General features: G+C 45.9%; 1 protein-coding gene across 3 annotated transcripts in view; it reads left to right on the plus strand.

Moving 5' to 3' along the window:
- The window catches only part of LOC142381760 (dynamin-1-like), a 43,959-nt gene that overhangs the window by 15,660 nt on the left and 4,110 nt on the right, over positions 1-24,189 (plus strand). Inside the window, exons 8-22 of one of the 3 annotated variants that reach the window (XM_075466960.1) lie at positions 542-677; positions 768-835; positions 2,963-3,101; positions 5,246-5,332; positions 5,434-5,504; positions 6,345-6,396; positions 6,522-6,533; positions 8,499-8,612; positions 13,137-13,246; positions 13,554-13,665; positions 14,256-14,423; positions 17,947-18,033; positions 18,112-18,266; positions 19,066-19,230; positions 20,874-20,909. In XM_075466960.1, coding sequence (XP_075323075.1) covers positions 542-677; positions 768-835; positions 2,963-3,101; positions 5,246-5,332; positions 5,434-5,504; positions 6,345-6,396; positions 6,522-6,533; positions 8,499-8,612; positions 13,137-13,246; positions 13,554-13,665; positions 14,256-14,423; positions 17,947-18,033; positions 18,112-18,266; positions 19,066-19,230; positions 20,874-20,895 — 1,498 coding nt within the window. In that variant the 3' untranslated portion in view covers positions 20,896-20,909. The other 2 variants (XM_075466958.1, XM_075466961.1) reach the window with 2 other exon arrangements.

Here is a 24,189-nt window from a genome sequence, read left to right on the forward strand (position 1 = left end):
GGGGCACTTAGGGTAAACAGACTTTTGGAAGAAGCAAAGAAGAAGTTCGGGATATTTAAGTGGAGGGTGTGGCCCACGTGAGCCTTTTGAAACCAGGCGGCCATTTTAGGCGAGTTGGCCTGTATGGCCTTGTTTCTGCTGGCATTTTTAGTGACTGTAGGACTGTTTAGGTGAGTTTGTCTGCTGAATCTGCTGGTGTGTCTTGTCCTGCCTCCACCTCTGGCACCCTCTATACTTTCATTACCCCCTACCCGAACCAGGGTTTGTATCCCATTCCTACTTATCTTTACCTCTTCTATTACCACTCAGTACCACTCAGTACCACTCAGTACCGCTCAGTAGCACTCAGTACCACTCAGTACCGCTCAGTACCACTCAGTACCGCTCAGTACCACTCAGTACCGCTCAGTACCACTCAGTACCACTCAGTACCGCTCAGTACCACTCAGTACCACTCAGTACCGCTCAGTACCACTCAGTACCGCTCAGTACCGCTCAGTACCACTCAGTACCTTGACTGATGGTGATATTTGTGCATCAGGATGGTGCAGCAGTTCGCGGTGGACTTTGAAAAGAGGATCGAAGGTTCTGGAGACCAGGTGGACACCTACGAGCTGTCCGGAGGAGCAAAGATCAACCGCATCTTCCACGAGCGTTTTCCCTTCGAGCTCGTCAAGGTAAACACTTCACAGGTGCAGGTGTTGTCATGGTGATGTTCTGTGCTGCAACAAGTACGCCGACGTATCATCGATGTGTTTCACCTGCAGCTGGAGGGCGACGAGAAGACTCTGCGCAAAGAGATCAGCTACGCCATCAAGAACATCCACGGAATCAGGTTTGTACAGGTGTGTGTGTGTACAGGTGTGTGTGTGTAGGTGTGTGTGTAGGTGTGTGTGTACAGGTGTGTGTACAGGTGTGTGTGTGTACAGGTGTGTGTACAGGTGTGTGTGTACAGGTGTGTGTGTACAGGTGTGTGTACAGGTGTGTGCACTGGTGTGTGTACAGGTGTGTGTGTGTACAGGTGTGTGTACAGGTGTGTGTAGGTGTGTATACGTGTGTGTACAGGTGTGTGTACAGGTGTGTGTGTGTACAGGTGTGTGTACAGGTGTGTGCACTGGTGTGTGTACAGGTGTGTGTGTGTAGGTGTGTGTACAGGTGTGTGTGTGTACAGGTGTGTGTACAGGTGTGTGTACAGGTGTGTGTACAGGTGTGTGTGTACAGGTGTGTGTACAGGTGTGTGCACTGGTGTGTGTACAGGTGTGTGTGTAGGTGTGTGTGTGTAGGTGTGTGTACAGGTGTGTGTGTGTGTACAGGTGTGTGTACAGGTGTGTGTGTGTACAGGTGTGTGTGTACAGGTGTGTGTACAGGTGTGTGTGTGTACAGGTGTGTGTACAGGTGTGTGTGCACTGGTGTGTGTACAGGTGTGTGTACAGGTGTGTGCACTGGTGTGTGAACAGGTGTGTGTACAGGTGTGTGTGTGTGTGTCTGTACAGGTGCTTGTACAGGTGTGTGTTTACAGGTGTGTTTGTGTGTACAGGTGAGTGTTTACAGGTGTGTGTGTGTATGTACAGGTGTGTGTACAGGTGTGTGTTTAAAGGTGTGTGTGTGTGTTTACAGGTGTGTGTTTACAGGTGTGTGTTTACAGGTGTGTTTGTGTGTACAGGTGAGTGTTTACAGGTGTGTGTGTGTATGTACAGGTGTGTGTACAGGTGTGTGTTTAAAGGTGTGTGTGTGTGTACAGGTGTGTGTTTACAGGTGTCTGTACAGGTGCTTGTACAGGTGTGTGTTTACAGGTGTGTGTGTGTGTGTGTGTGTACAGGTGTGTGTTTACAGGTGTGTGTGTGTGTACAGGTGTGTGTACAGGTGTGTGTTTAAAGGTGGGTGTGTGTGTGTGTACAGGTGTGTGTTTACAGGTGTGTGTGTACAGGTGTGTGTTTAAAGGTGTGTGTGTGTGTACAGGTATGTGTTTACAGGTGTGTGTACAGGTGTGTGTGTGTACAGGTGTGTGTACAGGTGTGTGTTTACAGGTGTGTGTGTGCACTGGTGTGTGTACGGGTTTGTGTACGGGTGTGTGTGTACAGGTGTGTGTGTGTACAGGTGTGTGTGTGTACAGGTGTGTGTGTGTGTACAGGTGTGTGTTTACAGGTGTGTATGTGTACAGGTGTGTGTTTACAGGTGTGTGTTTACAGGTGTGTGTGTGTACAGGTGTGTGTTTACAGGTGTGTGTGTGTACAGGTGTGTGTGTGTACAGGTTTGTGTGTACAGGTGTGTGTGTACAGGTGTGTGTGTGTACAGGTGTGTGTTTACAGGTGTGTGTGTGTACAGGTGTGTGTGTGTACAGGTTTGTGTGTACAGGTGTGTGTTTACAGGTGTGTGTGTGTATAGGTGTATGTGTACAGGTGTGTGTTTACAGGTGTGTGTTTACAGGTGTGTATGTGTACAGGTGTGTGTTTACAGGTGTGTGTTTACAGGTGTATGTGTACAGGTGTGTGTGTGTACAGGTTTGTGTGTACAGGTGTGTGTTTACAGGTGTGTGTGTGTATAGGTGTGTGTGTACAGGTGTATGTGTGTTTACAGGTGTGTATGTGTACAGGTGTGTGTTTACAGGTGTGTATGTGTACAGGTGTGTGTTTACAGGTGTGTGTTTACAGGTGTGTGTGTGTACAGGTGTGTGTTTACAGGTGTGTGTGTGTGCAGGTGTGTGTGCAGGTGTGTGTGTGTACAGGTGTGTGTTTACAGGTGTGTGTGTGTGTACAGGTGTGTGTGTACAGGTTTGTGTACAGGTTTGTGTGTACAGGTGTGTGTGTGTGTGTGTTTGTACAGGTATGTGTTTACAGGTGTATGAACAGGTGTGTGTTTACAGGTGTGTTTGTGTACAGGTGTGTGTGTACAGGTGTGTGTACAGGTGTGTGTACAGGTGTTCAGACAGTATGTTTATTGTACCTGAATATTTTCTGGTCAGGACGGGTCTCTTCACCCCCGACATGGCGTTTGAGACGATTGTGAAGCGTCAGATTGCTCAGATCAAAGAGCCGTGCCAGAAGTGTGTGGACATGGTGATCAGCGAGCTGGTCAACACTGTGAGGCAGTGTACTCAGAAGGTACAACAGTACTACAGATACTACACAGTGCACTCAGAAGGTACAACAGTACTACAGATACTACACAGTGCACTCAGAAGGTACTACAGTACAACTACAGATACTACACAGTGTACTCAGAAGGTACTACAGTACAACTACAGATACTACACAGTGTACTCAGAAGGTACAACAGTACTACAGATACTACACAGTGTACTCAGAAGGTACAACAGTACTACAGATACTACACAGTGTACTCAGAAGGTACTACAGTACAACTACAGATACTACACAGTGTACTCAGAAGGTACAACAGTACTACAGATACTACACAGTGTACTCAGAAGGTACTACAGTACAACTACAGATACTACACAGTGTACTCAGAAGGTACTACAGTACTACAGATACTACACAATGTACTCAGAAGGTACTACAGTACTACTACAGATAATACACAGTGTACTCAGAAGGTACTACAAGTACTACTACAGATACTACACAGTCTACTCAGAAGGTACTACAGTACTACAGGTACTACACAGTGCACTCAGAAGGTACTACAGGTACTACACAGTGCACTCAGAAGGTACTACAGTACTACTACAGATACTACACAGTGCACTCAGAAGGTACTACAAGTACTACTACAGATACTACATAGTGCACTCAGAAGGTACTACAGTACTACAGATACTATACAGTGCACTCAGAAGGTACTACAGTACTACTACAGATACTACACAGTGTACTCAGAAGGTACTACAAGTACTACTACAGATACTACACAGTCTACTCAGAAGGTACTACAGGTACTACACAGTGCACTCAGAAGGTACTACAGTACTACTACAGATACTACACAGTGTACTCAGAAGGTACTACAGTACTACTACAGATACTACACAGTGTACTCAGAAGGTACTACAGATACTACACAGTGCACTCAGAAGGTACTACAGTACTACTACAGATAATACACAGTGCACTCAGAAGGTACTACAGTACTACAGATACTACATAGTGCACTCAGAAGGTACTACAGATACTACACAGTACACTCAGAAGGTACTACAGTACTACTACAGATACTACACAGTTTACAGAGGGTACTACAGTACAACTACAGATAATACACAGTGCACTCAGAAGGTACTACAGTACAACTACAGATACTACACAGTGCACTCAGAAGGTACTACAGTACTACAGATACTACACAGTCTACTCAGAAGGTACTACAGTACTACTACAGATACTACACAGTTTACAGAGGGTACTACAAGTACAACTACAGATACTACACAGTTTACAGAGGGTACTACAGTACAACTACAGATACTACACAGTTTACAGAGGGTACTACAGTACAACTACAGATACTACACAGTGCACAGAGGGTACTACAAGTACAACTACAGATACTACACAGTTTACAGAGGGTACTACAGTACAACTACAGATACTACACAGTTTACAGAGGGTACTACAGTACAAGTACATATACTACACAGTGCACTCAGAAGGTACTACAGTACAACTACAAATACTACAGTGCACTCAGAAGGTACTACAAGTACAACTACAGATACTACACAGTGCACAGTCATTTTTTGTCTCCTGCTTCCTGTTTCCTGTCTCTTACTTCCTGTTTCCTGTTTCCTCTCTCTTACTTCCTGTTTCCTGTCTCCTGTCTCTTACTTCCTGTTTCCTGTTTCCTCTCTCTTACCTCCTGTTTCCTGCTTCCTGTTTCCTGTTTCCTCTCTCTTACCTCCTGTGTCCTGCTTCCTGTTTACTCTCTCTTACTTCATGTTTCCTGCCTCCTGTCTCCTCTCTCTTACCTCCTGTTTCCTGCTTGCTGTTTCTTGTCTCCTCTCTCTTACCTCCTGTTTCCTGCTTCCTGTTTCTTGTCTCCTCTCTCTTACCTCCTGTTTCCTGCTTCCTGTTTCCTCTCTCTTACTTACTGTTTCCTCTCTCCTCTCTCTTACCTCCTGTTTCCTGCTTCCTGTTTCCTCTCTCTTACTTCCTGTTTCCTCTCTCCTCTCTCTTACCTCCTGCTTCCTGTTTCCTCTCTCTTACTTCCTACTTCCTCTCTCCTCTCTCTTACTTCCTGCTTCCTGTTTCCTCTCTCTTACTTCCTACTTTCTGTTTCCTGTCTGCAGTTGGCTCAGTATCCGATGCTTCGAGAGGAAATGGAGAGAATTGTCACTCAGCACATCAGAGACCGGGAGAGCCGCACTAAAACTCAGGTGGGTCACATGATGCTTCAACACAAACTCTGACAGGTTGTTCTTCGGGTTCCCCTTTAGAGTAACTCACCTGTCTCTCTGTGCCTCCACCTGTCTCTCAGGTGATGCTGCTGATTGACATTGAGTTGGCCTACGTGAACACCAACCATGAGGACTTCATCGGCTTTGCTAAGTAAGTAAATTCAAACCAACAGGTTTCCCAGGTACAGGTGTCCCAGGTACAGGTGTCCCTGGTACAGGTGTCCCTGGTACAGGTGTCCCAGGTACATGTGTCCCAGGTACATGTGTCCCAGGTACATGTGTCCCTGGTACAGGTGTCCCAGGTACATGTGTCCCAGGTACAGGTGTCCCTGGTACAGGTGTCCCTGGTACAGGTGTCCCAGGTACATGTGTCCCCGGTACAGGTGTCCCCGGTACAGGTTTCCCAGGTACAGGTGTCCCTGGTACAGGTGTCCCAGGTACATGTGTCCCAGGTACATGTGTCCCAGGTACATGTGTCCCAGGTACAGGTGTCCCAGGTACAGGTGTCCCAGGTACAGGTGTCCCAGGTACAGGTGTCCCTGGTACACCTGTGTCCCAGGTACAGGTGCCCCAGGTACAGGTGTCCCAGGTACAGGTGTCCCAGGTACAGGTGTCCCAGGTACACGTGTCCCATGTACAGGTGTCCCAGGTACAGGTGTCCCATGTACAGGTGTCCCCGGTACAGGTGTCCCCGGTACAGGTGTCCCCGGTACAGGTGTCCCCGGTACAGGTGTCCCAGGTACAGGCGCCCCAGGTACAGGTGCCCCAGGTACACGTGTCCCAGGTACAGGTGTCCCAGGTACAGGTGTCCCATGTACAGGTGTCCCCGGTACAGGTGTCCCCGGTACAGGTGTCCCAGGTACAGGTGTCCCAGGTACATGTGTCCCATGTACAGGTGTCCCAGGTACACGTGTCCCAGGTACACGTGTCCCATGTACAGGTGTCCCAGGTACAGGTGTCCCCTCTGAGACTGTTTGTGTTTGTGTGTCAGCGCACAGCAGAAGAGCAGCCAGGCGAGTAAGAAGAAGGCTGCAGGGAACCAGGTGAGTCCCTGCAGGTGACCCGGGGAGGGCGGGGCTAAAGATGGACGAATGGATGACTCATTCACGTGTTGCTCACCTCTGTCTCTCTCCATCCCTCTCTCTGCCTCTGTTGCTGTGGCAACCAGGACGAGATCATGGTGAGTGTGCGGGTGTTACTGTCATTGTGGGGGCAAAGGACGGCAGGTTTGTTGATGTTGAGAGTCGGGTTAATGTTTTCTTTTGGTGAGATTAAGTTCGGTTAATGTTTTCTGTTGGTTAGATTAAGTTCGGTTAATGTTTTCTGTTGGTTAGATTAAGTCGGGTTAATGTTTTCTTCTGGTGAGATTAAGTCGGGTTAATGATTTATTTTGGTTAGATTAAGTCGGGTTAATGATTTATTTTGGTGAGATTAAATCGGGTTAATGATTTATTTTGGTTAGATTAAGTCGGGTTAATGTTTTATTTTGGTTAGATTAAGTCGGGTTAATGATTTATTTTGGTTAGATTAAGTCGGGTTAATGATTTATTTTGGTTAGATTAAGTCGGGTTAATGTTTTCTTCTGGTGAGATTAAGTTCGGTTAATGTTTTCTGTTGGTTAGATTAAGTCGGGTTAATGTTTTCTGTTGGTTAGATTAAGTCGGGTTAATGTTTTCTTCTGGTGAGATTAAGTCGGGTTAATGATTTATTTTGGTTAGATTAAGTCGGGTTAATGATTTATTTTGGTTAGATTAAGTCGGGTTAATGATTTATTTTGGTTAGATTAAGTCGGGTTAATGTTTTCTTTTGGGTAGATTAAGTCGGGTTAATGTTTTCTTCTGGTGAGATTAAGTCGGGTTAATGTTTTCTTTAGGTTAGATTAAGTCGGGTTAATGTTTTATTTTGGTTAGATTAAGTCGGGTTAATGATTTATTTTGGTTAGATTAAGTCGGGTTAATGTTTTCTTTTGGTTAGATTAAGTCGGGTTAATGTTTTCTTTTGGTTAGATTAAGTCGGGTTAATGATTTATTTTGGTTAGATTAAGTCGGGTTAATGTTTTCTTTAGGTTAGATTAAGTCGGGTTAATGATTTATTTTGGTTAGATTAAGTCGGGTTAATGTTTTCTTTTGGTGAGATTAAGTCGGGTTAATGTTTTCTTTTGGTTAGATTAAGTCGGGTTAATGATTTATTTTGGTTAGATTAAGTCGGGTTAATGTTTTCTTTTGGTTAGATTAAGTCGGGTTAATGTTTTCTTTTGGTGAGATTAAGTCGGGTTAATGTTTTCTTTAGGTTAGATTAAGTCGGGTTAATGTTTTCTTTTGGTTAGATTAAGTCTGGTTAATGATTTATTTTGGTTAGATTAAGTCTGGTTAATGTTTTCTTTTGGTTAGATTAAGTCTGGTTAATGTTTTCTTTTGGTTAGATTAAGTCTGGTTAATGTTTTCTTTTGGTTAGATTAAGTCGGGTTAATGATTTATTTTGGTTAGATTAAGTCTGGTTAATGTTTTCTTTTGGTTAGATTAAGTCTGGTTAATGTTTTCTTTTGGTTAGATTAAGTCTGGTTAATGTTTTCTTTTGGTTAGATTAAGTCGGGTTAATGATTTCTTTCGGTTAGATTAAGTCGGGTTAATGTTTTCTTTTGGTGAGATTAAGTCGGGTTAATGTTTTCTTTTGGTGAGATTAAGTCGGGTTAATGTTTTCTTTTGGTTAGATTAAGTCTGGTTAATGTTTTCTTTTGGTTAGATTAAGTCGGGTTAATGATTTATTTTGGTTAGATTAAGTCGGGTTAATGTTTTCTTTTGGTGAGATTAAGTCGGGTTAATGATTTCTTTTGGTGAGATTAAGTCGGGTTAATGTTTTCTTTTGGTTAGATCTCAACAGATATTAGACAGTGCAGCAACGTTTCTGTTGCCATGGTAACTGGAATACAAATATATGGACATACTTATGTTCCTCTGAGAAACGCTTCATCCAGTACGACACAGTGTTAAAGACAGCAGGATTATTTGTTTTCTCTCTCGGTCCTGGTTTTTATTTGAGGAAATCTGGTAATCAGGGAATGGGAACAAATTGGGAACTTCTTGATTGGTTCTGATTGATGACATCATATCTGAGCTCACGTTTGCTGTTGAAATGACACGTTTAGGTGATCCGTAAAGGCTGGCTCACCATCAACAACATCAGCATCATGAAGGGTGGACCCAAAGAGTACTGGTTCGTCCTGACTGCAGAGAACCTGTCGTGGTACAAAGACGACGAGGTAACGCACACCGTTCCTGTTCAGAAAGTCTCTGCTGGACTTTAAAGGGTCAAGAGTGGATGTAAAACATGTTTCTGAAACAAGCTGTTGTGTTTCACTGCCTTAACTTTTGAATTGTTGCTGCTAACTTGGGGTCCGTTTCACAAAGCAGGTTCAACAAACTCTGAGTCTGTTCCTGAACTCTGAGCTCATCTACTCTGAGATAGAAAACTTCAAGTTTCTGGATCCAGAAACGCTGATTTGAGTGAGTTTAGTCAACTCTGAGTAATTTCACCTTGAGTTTAGAGCCACAAGTTTAAAAAGCCAGCATCAATGGAGCCCCGATTTGACGAGCCACCATGGCAACGGGGAAGAGGCGGGGCTACGTTTTTCACCAACCTCGAATTAGGTTCATAGAGTTTGTTACTACGGTAACTGACCGAGAGGTTAAGTTATCTCTCTTTGTGAAACAGGCTAGAGTTAACTCAGAGTTTCTCTCATTTCAGGGTTAATCAACTCAGAGTTTCCCTCATTTCAGGGTTAATAAACTCAGTTTCTCTCATTTCAGGGTTATAAACTCAGAGTTTCTCTTATTTCAGGGTTAATCAACTCAGAGTTTCCCTCATTTCAGGGTTAATAAACTCAGAGTTTCCCTCATTTCAGGGTTAATCAACTCTGTTTCCCTCATTTCAGGTTAATAAACTCAGAGTTTCCCTCATTTCAGGGTTAATCAACTCTGTTTCCCTCATTTCAGGATTAATAAACTCAGAGTTTCTCTCATTTCAGGGTTAATAAACTCAGAGTTTCTCTCATTTCAGGGTTAATAAACTCAGAGTTTCTCTCATTTCAGGGTTAATAAACTCAGAGTTTCTCTCATTTCAGGGTTAATAAACTCAGAGTTTCCCTCATTTCAGGTTAATAAACTCAGAGTTTCCCTCATTTCAGGTTTAATAAACTCAGAGTTTCCCTCATTTCAGGTTAATAAACTCAGAGTTTCTCTCATTTCAGGTTAATAAACTCAGAGTTTCCCTCATTTCAGGGTTAATAAACTCAGAGTTTCTCTCATTTCAGGGTTAATAAACTCAGAGTTTCCCTCATTTCAGGGTTAATAAACTCAGAGTTTCCCTCATTTCAGGGTAAATAAAGTCAGAGTTTCTCTCATTTCAGGTTAATAAACTCAGAGTTTCTCTCATTTCAGGTTAACAAACTCAGAGTTTCTCTTATTTCAGGGTTAATAAACTCAGTTTCTCTCATTTCAGGTTAATAAACTCAGAGTTTCCCTCATTTCAGGTTAATAAACTCAGAGTTTCCCTCATTTCAGGTTAATAAACTCAGAGTTTCCCTCATTTCAGGTTTAATAAACTCAGAGTTTCCCTCATTTCAGGTTAATAAACTCAGAGTTTCTCTCATTTCAGGTTAATAAACTCAGAGTTTCCCTCATTTCAGGGTTAATAAACTCAGAGTTTCCCTCATTTCAGGGTTAATAAACTCAGAGTTTCTCTCATTTCAGGTTAATAAACTCAGAGTTTCCCTCATTTCAGGGTAAATAAAGTCAGAGTTTCTCTCATTTCAGGTTAATAAACTCAGAGTTTCCCTCATTTCAGGTTAATAAACTCAGAGTTTCCCTCATTTCAGGGTTAATAAACTCAGAGTTTCCCTCATTTCAGGGTTAATCAACTCTGTTTCCCTCATTTCAGGTTAATAAACTCAGAGTTTCCCTCATTTCAGGGTTAATCAACTCTGTTTCCCTCATTTCAGGATTAATAAACTCAGAGTTTCTCTCATTTCAGGGTTAATAAACTCAGAGTTTCTCTCATTTCAGGGTTAATAAACTCAGAGTTTCTCTCATTTCAGGGTTAATAAACTCAGAGTTTCCCTCATTTCAGGTTAATAAACTCAGAGTTTCCCTCATTTCAGGTTTAATAAACTCAGAGTTTCCCTCATTTCAGGTTAATAAACTCAGAGTTTCTCTCATTTCAGGTTAATAAACTCAGAGTTTCCCTCATTTCAGGGTTAATAAACTCAGAGTTTCTCTCATTTCAGGGTTAATAAACTCAGAGTTTCCCTCATTTCAGGGTTAATAAACTCAGAGTTTCCCTCATTTCAGGGTAAATAAAGTCAGAGTTTCTCTCATTTCAGGTTAATAAACTCAGAGTTTCTCTCATTTCAGGTTAACAAACTCAGAGTTTCTCTTATTTCAGGGTTAATAAACTCAGTTTCTCTCATTTCAGGTTAATAAACTCAGAGTTTCCCTCATTTCAGGTTAATAAACTCAGAGTTTCCCTCATTTCAGGTTAATAAACTCAGAGTTTCCCTCATTTCAGGTTTAATAAACTCAGAGTTTCCCTCATTTCAGGTTAATAAACTCAGAGTTTCTCTCATTTCAGGTTAATAAACTCAGAGTTTCCCTCATTTCAGGGTTAATAAACTCAGAGTTTCCCTCATTTCAGGGTTAATAAACTCAGAGTTTCTCTCATTTCAGGTTAATAAACTCAGAGTTTCCCTCATTTCAGGGTAAATAAAGTCAGAGTTTCTCTCATTTCAGGGTTAATAAACTCAGAGTTTCCCTCATTTCAGGGTTAATAAACTCAGAGTTTCCCTCATTTCAGGTTAATAAACTCAGAGTTTCCCTCATTTCAGGTTAATAAACTCAGAGTTTCTCTCATTTCAGGTTAATAAACTCAGAGTTTCTCTTATTTCAGGGTTAATAAACTCAGTTTCTCTCATTTCAGGTTAATAAACTCAGAGTTTCCCTCATTTCAGGTTAATAAACTCAGAGTTTCCCTCATTTCAGGTTAATAAACTCAGAGTTTCCCTCATTTCAGGTTTAATAAACTCAGAGTTTCCCTCATTTCAGGTTAATAAACTCAGAGTTTCTCTCATTTCAGGTTAATAAACTCAGAGTTTCCCTCATTTCAGGGTTAATAAACTCAGAGTTTCCCTCATTTCAGGGTTAATAAACTCAGAGTTTCTCTCATTTCAGGTTAATAAACTCAGAGTTTCCCTCATTTCAGGGTAAATAAAGTCAGAGTTTCTCTCATTTCAGGTTAATAAACTCAGAGTTTCCCTCATTTCAGGTTAATAAACTCAGAGTTTCCCTCATTTCAGGTTAATAAACTCAGAGTTTCCCTCATTTCAGGGTTAATCAACTCTGTTTCCCTCATTTCAGGTTAATAAACTCAGAGTTTCCCTCATTTCAGGGTTAATCAACTCTGTTTCCCTCATTTCAGGATTAATAAACTCAGAGTTTCTCTCATTTCAGGGTTAATAAACTCAGAGTTTCTCTCATTTCAGGGTTAATAAACTCAGAGTTTCTCTCATTTCAGGGTTAATAAACTCAGAGTTTCTCTCATTTCAGGGTTAATAAACTCAGAGTTTCCCTCATTTCAGGTTAATAAACTCAGAGTTTCCCTCATTTCAGGTTTAATAAACTCAGAGTTTCCCTCATTTCAGGTTAATAAACTCAGAGTTTCTCTCATTTCAGGTTAATAAACTCAGAGTTTCCCTCATTTCAGGGTTAATAAACTCAGAGTTTCTCTCATTTCAGGGTTAATAAACTCAGAGTTTCCCTCATTTCAGGGTTAATAAACTCAGAGTTTCCCTCATTTCAGGGTAAATAAAGTCAGAGTTTCTCTCATTTCAGGTTAATAAACTCAGAGTTTCTCTCATTTCAGGTTAACAAACTCAGAGTTTCTCTTATTTCAGGGTTAATAAACTCAGTTTCTCTCATTTCAGGTTAATAAACTCAGAGTTTCCCTCATTTCAGGTTAATAAACTCAGAGTTTCCCTCATTTCAGGTTAATAAACTCAGAGTTTCCCTCATTTCAGGTTTAATAAACTCAGAGTTTCCCTCATTTCAGGTTAATAAACTCAGAGTTTCTCTCATTTCAGGTTAATAAACTCAGAGTTTCCCTCATTTCAGGGTTAATAAACTCAGAGTTTCCCTCATTTCAGGGTTAATAAACTCAGAGTTTCTCTCATTTCAGGTTAATAAACTCAGAGTTTCCCTCATTTCAGGGTAAATAAAGTCAGAGTTTCTCTCATTTCAGGTTAATAAACTCAGAGTTTCCCTCATTTCAGGTTAATAAACTCAGAGTTTCCCTCATTTCAGGTTAATAAACTCAGAGTTTCTCTCATTTCAGGTTAATAAACTCAGAGTTTCCCTCATTTCAGGGTTAATAAACTCAGAGTTTCCCTCATTTCAGGTTAATAAACTCAGAGTTTCTCTCATTTCAGGTTAATAAACTCAGAGTTTCCCTCATTTCAGGGTTAATAAACTCAGAGTTTCCCTCATTTCAGGGTAAATAAACTCAGAGTTTCTCTCATTTCAGGTTAATAAACTCAGTTTTCACTAAACCTGCTTTGTGAAACGGACCTCTGGTGAATCCAGTCATGCGTGGTCACTCAGGACACACCTGGGAAGGTTTTCACTGCCAGGTGTGAGCACACATACTCAGATCGGACCGTTGAACATGTTAGAACCAGGTGTGATTGGGCCTGAGTGAGTGTAAATATTCCCTGGTGATGCTGTTCCGCCCTCTGCAGGAGAAAGACAAGAAGTACATGATGGCCGTGGACAACCTGAAACTGAAGGACATCGAGAAGAGCTTCATGTCCAGCAAACACATCTTTGCCCTGTTCAACACTGAACACAGGTGAGCTCATTCAATAATCAATGCTGATGTTACACTTTTATTACCTTACAAAGCGCTTCTCATCATATCTGCACAGCAGCCACACTGACCAACATCTCAGGGAAAATATTCAGATCACCAATTTTCCGGTTGGAGGACGTCACTCTGTGGCGAGCATGGTGGTGGTATTACAAGACAGGATTTGAATTCATTCACAGAAGCACAGACGGCACCAGGAAGGTGTGGAGCTCCACCTGGTTCTGTACTCGGCCCACTTCTCTTCTGACTGAACAGCTGCATGTTGTTGTTGTTGTTTGAAATGTTGCAGGAACGTGTACAAGGACTACCGTCAGCTGGAGTTAGCCAGCGAGTCTCAGGAGGAGGTGGACAGCTGGAAGGCTTCTTTCCTACGTGCTGGAGTGTACCCTGAACGCAGCGTGGTACTTCACCTTATTACACCTTACTGCACCTTACTGCACCTTTCTGCACCCTACCGCACCTTACTGCACCCTACCGCACCCTACCGCACCCTACCGCACCCTACCGCACCCTACCGCACCCTACCGAACCTTACCGCACCCTACCGAACCTTACCGCACATTACCACACCTTACTGCACCCTACCGCACCCTACCGCACCCTACTATACCTCACCACACCCTACCGCACCTTACCGCACCTTACTGCACCTTACCGCACCCTACCGCACCTTATCGCACCCTACCACACCCTACCGCACCTTATCGCACCCTACCACACCCTACCGCACCTTATCGCACCCTACCGCACCTTACTGAACCTTACCGCACCCTACCGAACCTTACCGCACATTACCACACCTTACTGCACCTTACTACATGAATCCTGCTCCACTGTAACTGCATTAACACCTTACTGTGACACTCCTTTCTATTTTTATTGCTGGCCTGCAGGATAAAGAGAAGGTGAGTCCCTGTTGTGTGTCTACCGGTTGTTGGGCTGCGTATGCGGTGCAGGTGGAAGTTTGCGTATGACGTTTGTGCGTCCACAGGGGGAGGCAGAAGACTCTAACACCGACGGACAGATCCACAGTATGGACCCTCAGCTGGAGCGTCAGGTGGAGATTGTTCGGAACCTGGTGGACTCATACCTGGCCATCATTCACCGCACCGTCAGAGACCTGATCCCAAAGACCATCATGCACCTGATGGTCAACAACGTACGACCACCCACACACAGAAACACTCAGATTAACCTCTTAACGCCTGAATTTATATAGCTGAATATAAAAAATGTTTTGTGTGTGTTTTAGCCTTGAAGTAGATGGTAAATAATGCTGAGATTATTAATTTCACTTTTGCACAAAAAATAAATAGAAACTTTGGTATGTTTCAAATTTGCGACAACAAATAAAGAGGCTATCTCAGCTGGTTGATTGAGTCAAACGGTTTGTAGCATATATGCGACAATAGGCGTTAAGGGGTTAAAACAGGAAGTGATGTCATGAACCATATTCAAAATTCAATTCAAAATACTTTATTTATCCCAGAGGGAAATTAAATGTTGATGTAGCTCAATTAAATCAAAGAGTTATTATAGATGCTGATGGCTGTGGGCAGGAAAGATTTCCTGTAGCGGTCCGTTTTGCATCCAAACTGAAGAAGCCTTTGACTGAAGAGACTTTGTTTTCTGATAACAGTCTCATGGAGAGGATGTTCAGGGTTGTCCATAATTCTCTTGATTTTATGCAAAATCCTTCTTTGCATTATTGTCTCCAGAGGTTCCACAGTCGTCCCCAGAACAGAACCAGCCTTCTTTATCAGGTTGTTGAGTCTTTTTAGGTCCCTGGTTCTGATGCTGCTGCCCCAACAGATGACGCAAGAGGAAATGACGCTCTCAACAACAGACTTGTAGAAGATCTGCAACATCTTGTTGCAAACCTTGAAGGACCTTAGCTTCCTCAAGAAGTACAGTCTGCTCTGTCCTTTCTTGTAGATTGCTTCACTGTTGTGTCTCCAGTCCAGTCTGTTGTCCAGATGAACACCAAGGTATTTATATTCCTCAACCACCTCCACTTCTTCTCCCATGATGGAAACAGGGTTTGATCTGACCTTGTTTCTCCTGAAATCTACAATCATCTCCTTTGTTTTGTTAACATTCAAGATGAGATGATTGTTCCCACACCATGCCACAAAGCGGTCCACCAGCTCTCTGTACTCAGCTTCTTGTCCATCTCTGATACACCCGACAACTGCAGAGTCATCTGAATATTTCTGTAGATGACAGGAGTCTGACTTGTACTGGAAGTCTGAAGTGTACAGAGTGAAAAGGAATGGTGAGAGTACAGTCCCCTGTGGTGCTCCTGTGCTGCTGATCACCTGGTTAGACACACAATTCTTCAGTCTGACAAACTGTGGTCTGTTTGTCAGGTAGTCATTAATCCAGGTGATTGTTGAGGCCTCCACCTGAGTCTTCTGGAGTTTCAGACGAAGCAGATCAGGCTGGATTGTGTTAAATGCACTGGAGAAATCAAAGAACATGATCCTCACAGTGCTGCCTGCTTTATCCAGATGACAGTGGGTTTGTTGAAGCAGGTGTATGATAGCGTCTTCAACTCCAACTCCATGGCGATAAGCAAACTGCAGGGGGTCCTGATATGTGCTGGTTTGCTTACACAGGTGGGTCAACAGGAGTCTCTCCAGGACCTTCATGATGTGGGATGTCAGGGAAACAGGTCTGTAGTCATTGATGTCTGAAGGGTGAGTTTTCTTTGGTACCGGAACCAGACAGGATGTCTTCCACAACAGTGGTACCTTCTCTTGGGTCAAGCTAAGGTTGAAAAGGTGTTGCAGAATCCCACAGAGCTGCTCTGCACAGGCCTTCAGGACTCGGGGGCTGACACCATCTGGACCTGCAGCCTTGTTCCGGTTCAGTCTCTCCAACTGCCTCTTCACCTGACTTCTAGAAACAGAAAAGTGGGAGGGGGAGGCAAAGGGGACAGCAGCATCTCCTGATTGGGTTGATGACAAACTAGTGGAAGCAGAAGAATCCATGACTGAGGTGGAGGTGGAGATGTTACAGGAAAGCTGTGGGTCAGAGGAGGGTGGGATGTCTCTTTGGCTGGGAACAGGATGGGAGGATGGTGAGCTTGTTCCTGAACTGAACCTGTTGAAGAATGTGTTCAGCTCATTTGCTCTGTCCAGACTTCCATCCATCCGATCCTCCCTCTGCTTGAGGCCTGTGATCTTCTTCATTCCTGACCACACATCTCTGATATTGTTCCTCTGCAGTTTACTCTCAAGCTTCTTTCTATACACCTCCTTGCTCTCTCTTATCTTGACTTTGAGCTGCTTCTGTAGACTCCTCAGTAACTCCCTGTCTCGCTCCCTAAAGGCTCTTTTTTTCTTGTTCAATAGTTCCTTTAGCTCACTGGTGATCCAGGGTTTGTTATTAGGGAAGCATCTCACTGTTCTGGTGGGGATGGTGTTGTCCACACAGAAGTTTATATAGTCAGTCACACACTCAGTCATGGCATTAATGTCCTCTCCATGTGGCTTACAAAGAGAAATCCAATCGGTTGCATCAAAACAACCCTGTAAGGCTTCTTCAGCTTCTTGTGACCACTTTCTAACAGTCCTTTTTGTGACAGGTAGTCTCTGGACAAGGGGTTTATATGCTGAACAGAGAAAAACAAGGTTGTGATCTGATTTACCCAGGGGAGGTCTTGATTTGGAAATGTATGAATCCTTGACATTTGTGTAAAACAAGTCCAATGTCTTGTTTTCTCTGGTAGAGCAGCTGACAAACTGTTGAAAAGTTGGCAGTGTAGCAGAGAGTGAGGCATGATTAAAATCACCAGATATTGCCACAAAAGAATTGGGGTGTTGAGTCTGTATCTTAGCAACAACGGAACTGATGACATCACATGCAGTGTCGGCAACCGCTGAGGGTGGAATGTAAACAGCCACCAAAACAACACTGGTGAACTCTCTTGGCAAATAATATGGACGAAAACTTACTGCCAATAGTTCAATGTCAGGACTGCAGATACGACTCTTCACAGTAACATGTCCTGGGTGACACCATCTGTTGTTGACAAGCACTGCCAATCCACCCCCTTTCCTTTTCCTGCTACTCTTTAAATCTCGATCTGCTCGTACAGTCAGGAAGCCCGGCAGAGAGACGCTGGAGTCGGGTATATGATCCTGTAGCCATGTCTCAGTAAAACACATAATGCTACATTCCCGATATTCTTGCTGAGTCCTTATCAAGGCTAAAAGTTCATCCAACTTGTTAGCTAACGATCTTACATTTCCCATGATGCAGGATGGCAGAGATGGTTTGAACTTCTTCTTCTTTCTTTCTCTCCTCTTTGCTCCTGCTCTGCATCCACGACGCCTCCTTTTCAATTCCAGTGGGATTTCTGGCTTCAGTTGTCGAATTATTTCTGCTTTTCCAATGTTATTCAGCTGCTCCCTGTTGTAAACCACCCTGTTGCTATGGTTATGCATCATGACAAAAGAGTAAAATATACAAAAGTATTGGGAAAAATTAATCCAGCTGCACAGCATCCAAGGCAGGAAGGAACAATTGTCCAAAAAATGCAATTTCTTCCAAGAAATAACAGGAATGAAATTTAGAAAAAAAGAAAAATCTCAATGTGAGGTACAGAGCTACGCCAACATGCTGCCACCCTCAGCAGCGCATTCTAGAACAAATATGACCTCCTTTCTGCCCCTCAGGCCAAGGAGTTCATCCACGCTGACCTGCTGGCTCAACTTTACTCCTGTGGAGACCAGAACAGCTTGATGGAGGAGTCCCAGGAACAGGTGAGTCCAAAGCTGAGTGGTGGAGCTGAAGAGGTGTGTTTGTTGTCAGCCGGTTGACAGATCTCTGTCCTGATCCAGGCCCAGCACCGTGACGAGATGCTCCGGATGTACCACGCCCTGCGAGAGGGTCTCGGCATCATCGGGGACATCAGCACCTCCACCATCACCACGTCGATGCCTCCGCCCGTCGATGACTCCTGGCTGCAGGTGACCGGGATGCCGTCTGGACGCAGGTAACCTGATAACGGATCAGCTGTTCTTCAGGAACCATACTATGTAGTATGGTACACTACAAGTATGTAGAATGGAAGTATGTAGTATGGAAGTATGTAGTATGGTACACTACAAGTATGTAGTGTGTAGTATGTAGTATGGTACACTACAAGTGTGTAGTATGGAAGTATGTAGTATGGTACACTACAAGTATGTAGTGTGTAGTATGTAGTATGGAAGTATGTAGTATGGTACACTACAAGTATGTAGAATGGAAGTATGTAGTATGGAAGTATGTAGTATGGTACACTACAAGTATGTAGTGTGTAGTATGTAGTATGGTACACTACAAGTGTGTAGTATGGAAGTATGTAGTATGGTACACTACAAGTATGTAGTGTGTAGTATGTAGTATGGAAGTATGTAGTATGGTACACTACAAGTATGTAGAATGGAAGTATGTAGTATGGAAGTATGTAGTATGTAGTATGGAAGCATGTAGTATGGAAGTATGTATTATGTAGTATTGAAGTATGGAAGTATGTAGCATGTAGTATGTAGCATGTAGTATGGAAGTATGTAGCATGTAGTATGTAGCATGTAGTATGGAAGTATGTAGTATGGAAGTATGTAGTATGGAAGTATGTAGCATGTAGTATGGAAGTATGTAGTATGGAAGTATGTACTATAGAAGTATGTAGTATGGAAGTATGTAGCATGTAGTATGGAAGTATGTAGCATGTAGTATGGAAGTATGTAGTATGGAAGTATGTACTATGGAAGTATGTAGTGTCTCTGAGTCTCTGCCGGTCTCTGCAGGTCTCCGATGTCCAGTCCGACGCCACAGCGCCGCGCCCCTCAAGGTCCTCCTCGACCCGGTGGCCGCGCTGCCCCCAGCCCCCCTTCTCGTTCCGCGGTGTCACCTGATCCAGGACCCCCTGTCCCTTCACGGCCCAACAGAGCGCCCCCACCTGGAGTCCCCAGGTAATACTCTGCTGTCGCTACTGTTTAAGTTAATAAAAACGGGCTCTGGGTCTGAGTGACGTACCTAGGTACCTACGTACCTACGTACCTTTGGTCTTTTGAGGCAGGTCCAGTCAGATCCAGGTCACGGTGCGGGTCAGACCGGACCATCAGTCTGAGGATGAATGGTCCGTAACGTCTACAAAGTTAAACTGTGAGATCTGAAAATAAAAGGTTTGATCTGGAGGCTTTAATTAATGAGCATTAATGAGTTTCCAGGTGTGTCCAGCTCATTTTCTGTTTTAACACCAGAGATGCTAAACAGTCACAATGGCTGTGTTCGAAACCGCCTACTACTCCTACTACTCCTACTAACTTTAACTTTTTTAAGTTCCCGGATGCATACTAGATTCTCCTAAATGTTGGGTATGCATCATGAGGTTACTACTCATACTCAAACTACCCAAGATGCAACGTAACGTGACGTCGCCGATCGTCATTTCCTGTCAAAACGGCAGTTTCAAGCTAGCAACAACGAGGGTAGGTTCACTTCCTGTTTTCAAAACAAAAGCACCAATTGTATGGTAATGGCTTTCCCTATGATAAAAGGCAACGAGTATTTTATTTTGTGAAAATAACAGGAAGTGCGTTGCTCACTGCGGCTAGCTTTAGTAGTGCCGAATTCGTGGGAACAAAATTGTAAACAGCCGGTATTTTGTCTGGTTTTCAACACGTTGGGGATCTAAACGACTACTTTCTCACCTGAAAATGTTTCAAATGTTGCTAAAGTTTACAGAGTTTAGAGCTTAAGAGAAATCAGCTTCAGGCCGGCTGATTTCAGCTCGGGCAGGAACGAAATGCATTGTGGGTAAACGCTCTGCATACTGTCGGATCGATTAGTATGTAGTATGGAAGTATGTAATATGCAGTATGGAAGTATGTAGTATGGAAGTATGTAGTATATGGTTTCGAACACAGCCAATGTTTGATAAGACTCAAGTTGTCACAAAGAGGAAGTCACTTCTTCTTTGTTGGTGCTGTAGAACAACAGGCAGCGATCCACAAACAACCAACAGACACGAAGAAGAAAGACTTTCTTTCTTCCTCTCTTCCTCCTCAAACGCTTCCTTCCATCTTCGTCTCACCCGTCTCTCCACCCGTCTCTCCACCCGTCTCTCCACCCGTCTCTCCACCTGTCTCTCCATCAGTCTCTCCACCCGTCTCTCCACCCGTCTCTCCACCCGTCTCTCCACCCGTCTCTCCACCCGTCTCTCCACCAGTCTCTCCATCAGTCTCTCCACCAGTCTCTCCACCCGTCTCTCCACCCGTCTCTCCACCCGTCTCTCCATCAGTCTCTCCACCCGTCTCTCCACCAGTCTCTCCACCCGTCTCTCCACCCGTCTCTCCACCCGTCTCTCCACCCGTCTCTCCACCAGTCTCTCCATCAGTCTCTCCACCCGTCTCTCCACCAGTCTCTCCATCAGTCTCTCCACCTGTCTCTCCACCCGTCTCTCCACCTGTCTCTCCACCAGTCTCTCCACCTGTTTGTGAGATCCGGTTCTAACAGTACCTTAAAGGTGAACCAGGAAGCTGTCAGTATGTCAGTTATAGCCCCGCCCCCAGCCCCTCACCCTCATATTGACCATATATGGTTATTCTTTCAGAATCTCTATCAGTGACCAGTGAGGAATCCACCAATGGTACGTCAGCTGTCTGTGTGATGTCACTTTCTCTCACCACCTCCGTGTGTGTACCTCATTGGCCAATCCTCGCCATGTGACCCCGCCCACTCCCTCATCATGAGCCATGTGACTCCGCCCACTCCCACATCATGAGCCATGTGACTCCGCCCACTCCCTCATCATGAGCCATGCGACTCCGCCCACTGCCTCATCATGAGCCATGTGACCCCGCCCACTCCATCATGGGTCATGTGACCCCGCCCACTCCCTCATCATGGGCCATGTGACCCCGCCCACTCATGAGCCATGTGACCCCGCCCACTCCCTCATCATGGGCCATGTGACCCCGCCCACTCCCTCATCATGGGCCATGTGACCCCGCTCACTCCCTCATCATGGGCCATGTGACCCCGCCCACTCATGAGCCATGTGACCCCGCCCACTCCCTCATCATGGGCCATGTGACTCCGCCCACTCACTCATCATGAGCCATGTGACCCCGCCCACTCCCTCATCATGAGCCATGTGACCCCGCCCACTCCCTCATCATGAGCCATGTGACCCCGCCCACTCCCTCATCATGAGCCATGTGACCCCGCCCACTCCCTCATCATGAGCCATGTGACCCCGCCCACTCCCTCATGTGCCATATGACTCCGCCCACTCCCTCATCATCGGCCATGTGACCCCGCCCACTCCCTCATCATGAGCCATGTGACCCCGCCCACTCCCTCATCATGAGCCATGTGACCCCGCCCACTCCCTCATCATGAGCCATGTGACCCCGCCCACTCCCTCATCATGAGCCATGTGACTCCGCTCACTCCCTCAACATGAGCCATGTGACTCCACTCCCTCATCATGTGCCATGTGACTCCACTCCCTCATCATGGGCCATGTGACCCCGCCCACTCCCTCAACATGAGCCATGTGACTCCGCTCACTCCCTCAACATGAGCCATGTGACTCCGCTCACTCCCTCAACATGAGCCATGTGACTCCGCTCACTCCCTCAACATGAGCCATGTGACTCCACTCCCTCAACATGAGCCATGTGACTCCACTCCCTCATCATGGGCCATGTGACCCCGCCCACTCCCTCACCATGGGCCATGTGACTCCGCCCACTCCCTCAACATGAGCCATGTGACTCCGCCCACTCCCTCATCATGGGCCATGTGACCCCGCCCACTCCCTCACCATGGGCCATGTGACTCCGCCCACTCCCTCAACATGAGCCATGTGACTCCGCCCACTCCCTCATCATGTGCCATGTGACCCCGCCCACTCCCTCATCATGAGCCATGTGACCCCGCCCACTCCCTCAACATGAGCCATGTGACTCCACTCCCTCATCATGTGCCATGTGACTCCACTCCCTCATCATGGGCCATGTGACCCCGCCCACTCCCTCACCATGGGCCATGTGACTCCGCCCACTCCCTCATCATGAGCCATGTGACCCCGCCCACTCCCTCATCATGTGCCATGTGACCCCGCCCACTCCCTCATCATGAGCCATGTGACCCCGCCCACTCCCTCATCATGGGCCATGTGACTCCGCCCACTCCCTCATCATGAGCCATGTGACCCCGCCCACTCCCTCACCATGGGCCATGTGACTCCGCCCACTCCCTCATCATGAGCCATGTGACCCCGCCCACTCCCTCATCATGGGCCATGTGACTCCGCCCACTCCCTCATCATGAGCCATGTGACCCCGCCCACTCCCTCATCATGAGCCATGTGACCCCGCCCACTCCCTCATCATGTGCCATGTGACTCCGCCCACTCCCTCAACATGAGCCATGTGACTCCGCCCACTCCCTCATCATGTGCCATGTGACCCCGCCCACTCCCTCATCATGAGCCATGTGACCCCGCCCACTCCCTCAACATGAGCCATGTGACTCCACTCCCTCATCATGTGCCATGTGACTCCACTCCCTCATCATGAGCCATGTGACTCCGCTCACTCCCTCAACATGAGCCATGTGACTCCACTCCCTCATCATGTGCCATGTGACTCCACTCCCTCATCATGGGCCATGTGACCCCGCCCACTCCCTCACCATGGGCCATGTGACTCCGCCCACTCCCTCAACATGAGCCATGTGACTCCACTCCCTCATCATGGGCCATGTGACCCCGCCCACTCCCTCAACATGAGCCATGTGACTCCACTCCCTCACCATGGGCCATGTGACCCCGCCCACTCCCTCACCATGGGCCATGTGACTCCGCCCACTCCCTCACCATGGGCCATGTGACTCCGCCCACTCCCTCAACATGAGCCATGTGACTCCGCCCACTCCCTCATCATGGGCCATGTGACCCCGCCCACTCCCTCATCATGAGCAATGTGACTCCGCCCACTCCCTCACCATGGGCCATGTGACTCCGCCCACTCCCTCATCATGTGCCATGTGACTCCGCCCACTCCCTCACCATGGGCCATGTGACTCCGCCCACTCCCTCACCATGGGCCATGTGACTCCGCCCACTCCCTCAACATGAGCCATGTGACTCCGCCCACTCCCTCATCATGAGCCATGTGACCCCGCCCACTCCCTCATCATGAGCCATGTGACTCCGCCCACTCACTCATCATGAGCCATGTGACCCCGCCCACTCCCTCATCATGAGCCATGTGACCCCGCCCACTCCCTCATCATGAGCCATGTGACCCCGCCCACTCCCTCATCATGAGCCATGTGACCCCGCCCACTCCCTCATGTGCCATATGACTCCGCCCACTCCCTCATCATCGGCCATGTGACCCCGCCCACTCCCTCATCATGAGCCATGTGACCCCGCCCACTCCCTCATCATGAGCCATGTGACCCCGCCCACTCCCTCATCATGAGCCATGTGACTCCGCTCACTCCCTCAACATGAGCCATGTGACTCCACTCCCTCATCATGTGCCATGTGACTCCACTCCCTCATCATGGGCCATGTGACCCCGCCCACTCCCTCACCATGGGCCATGTGACTCCGCCCACTCCCTCAACATGAGCCATGTGACTCCACTCCCTCATCATGGGCCATGTGACCCCGCCCACTCCCTCAACATGAGCCATGTGACTCCACTCCCTCACCATGGGCCATGTGACCCCGCCCACTCCCTCACCATGGGCCATGTGACTCCGCCCACTCCCTCACCATGGGCCATGTGACTCCGCCCACTCCCTCAACATGAGCCATGTGACTCCGCCCACTCCCTCATCATGGGCCATGTGACCCCGCCCACTCCCTCATCATGAGCAATGTGACTCCGCCCACTCCCTCACCATGG

Source organism: Odontesthes bonariensis, chromosome 6 (genome assembly GCF_027942865.1).
Source record: "Odontesthes bonariensis isolate fOdoBon6 chromosome 6, fOdoBon6.hap1, whole genome shotgun sequence".
Lineage (NCBI taxonomy): Eukaryota > Metazoa > Chordata > Actinopteri > Atheriniformes > Atherinopsidae > Odontesthes > Odontesthes bonariensis.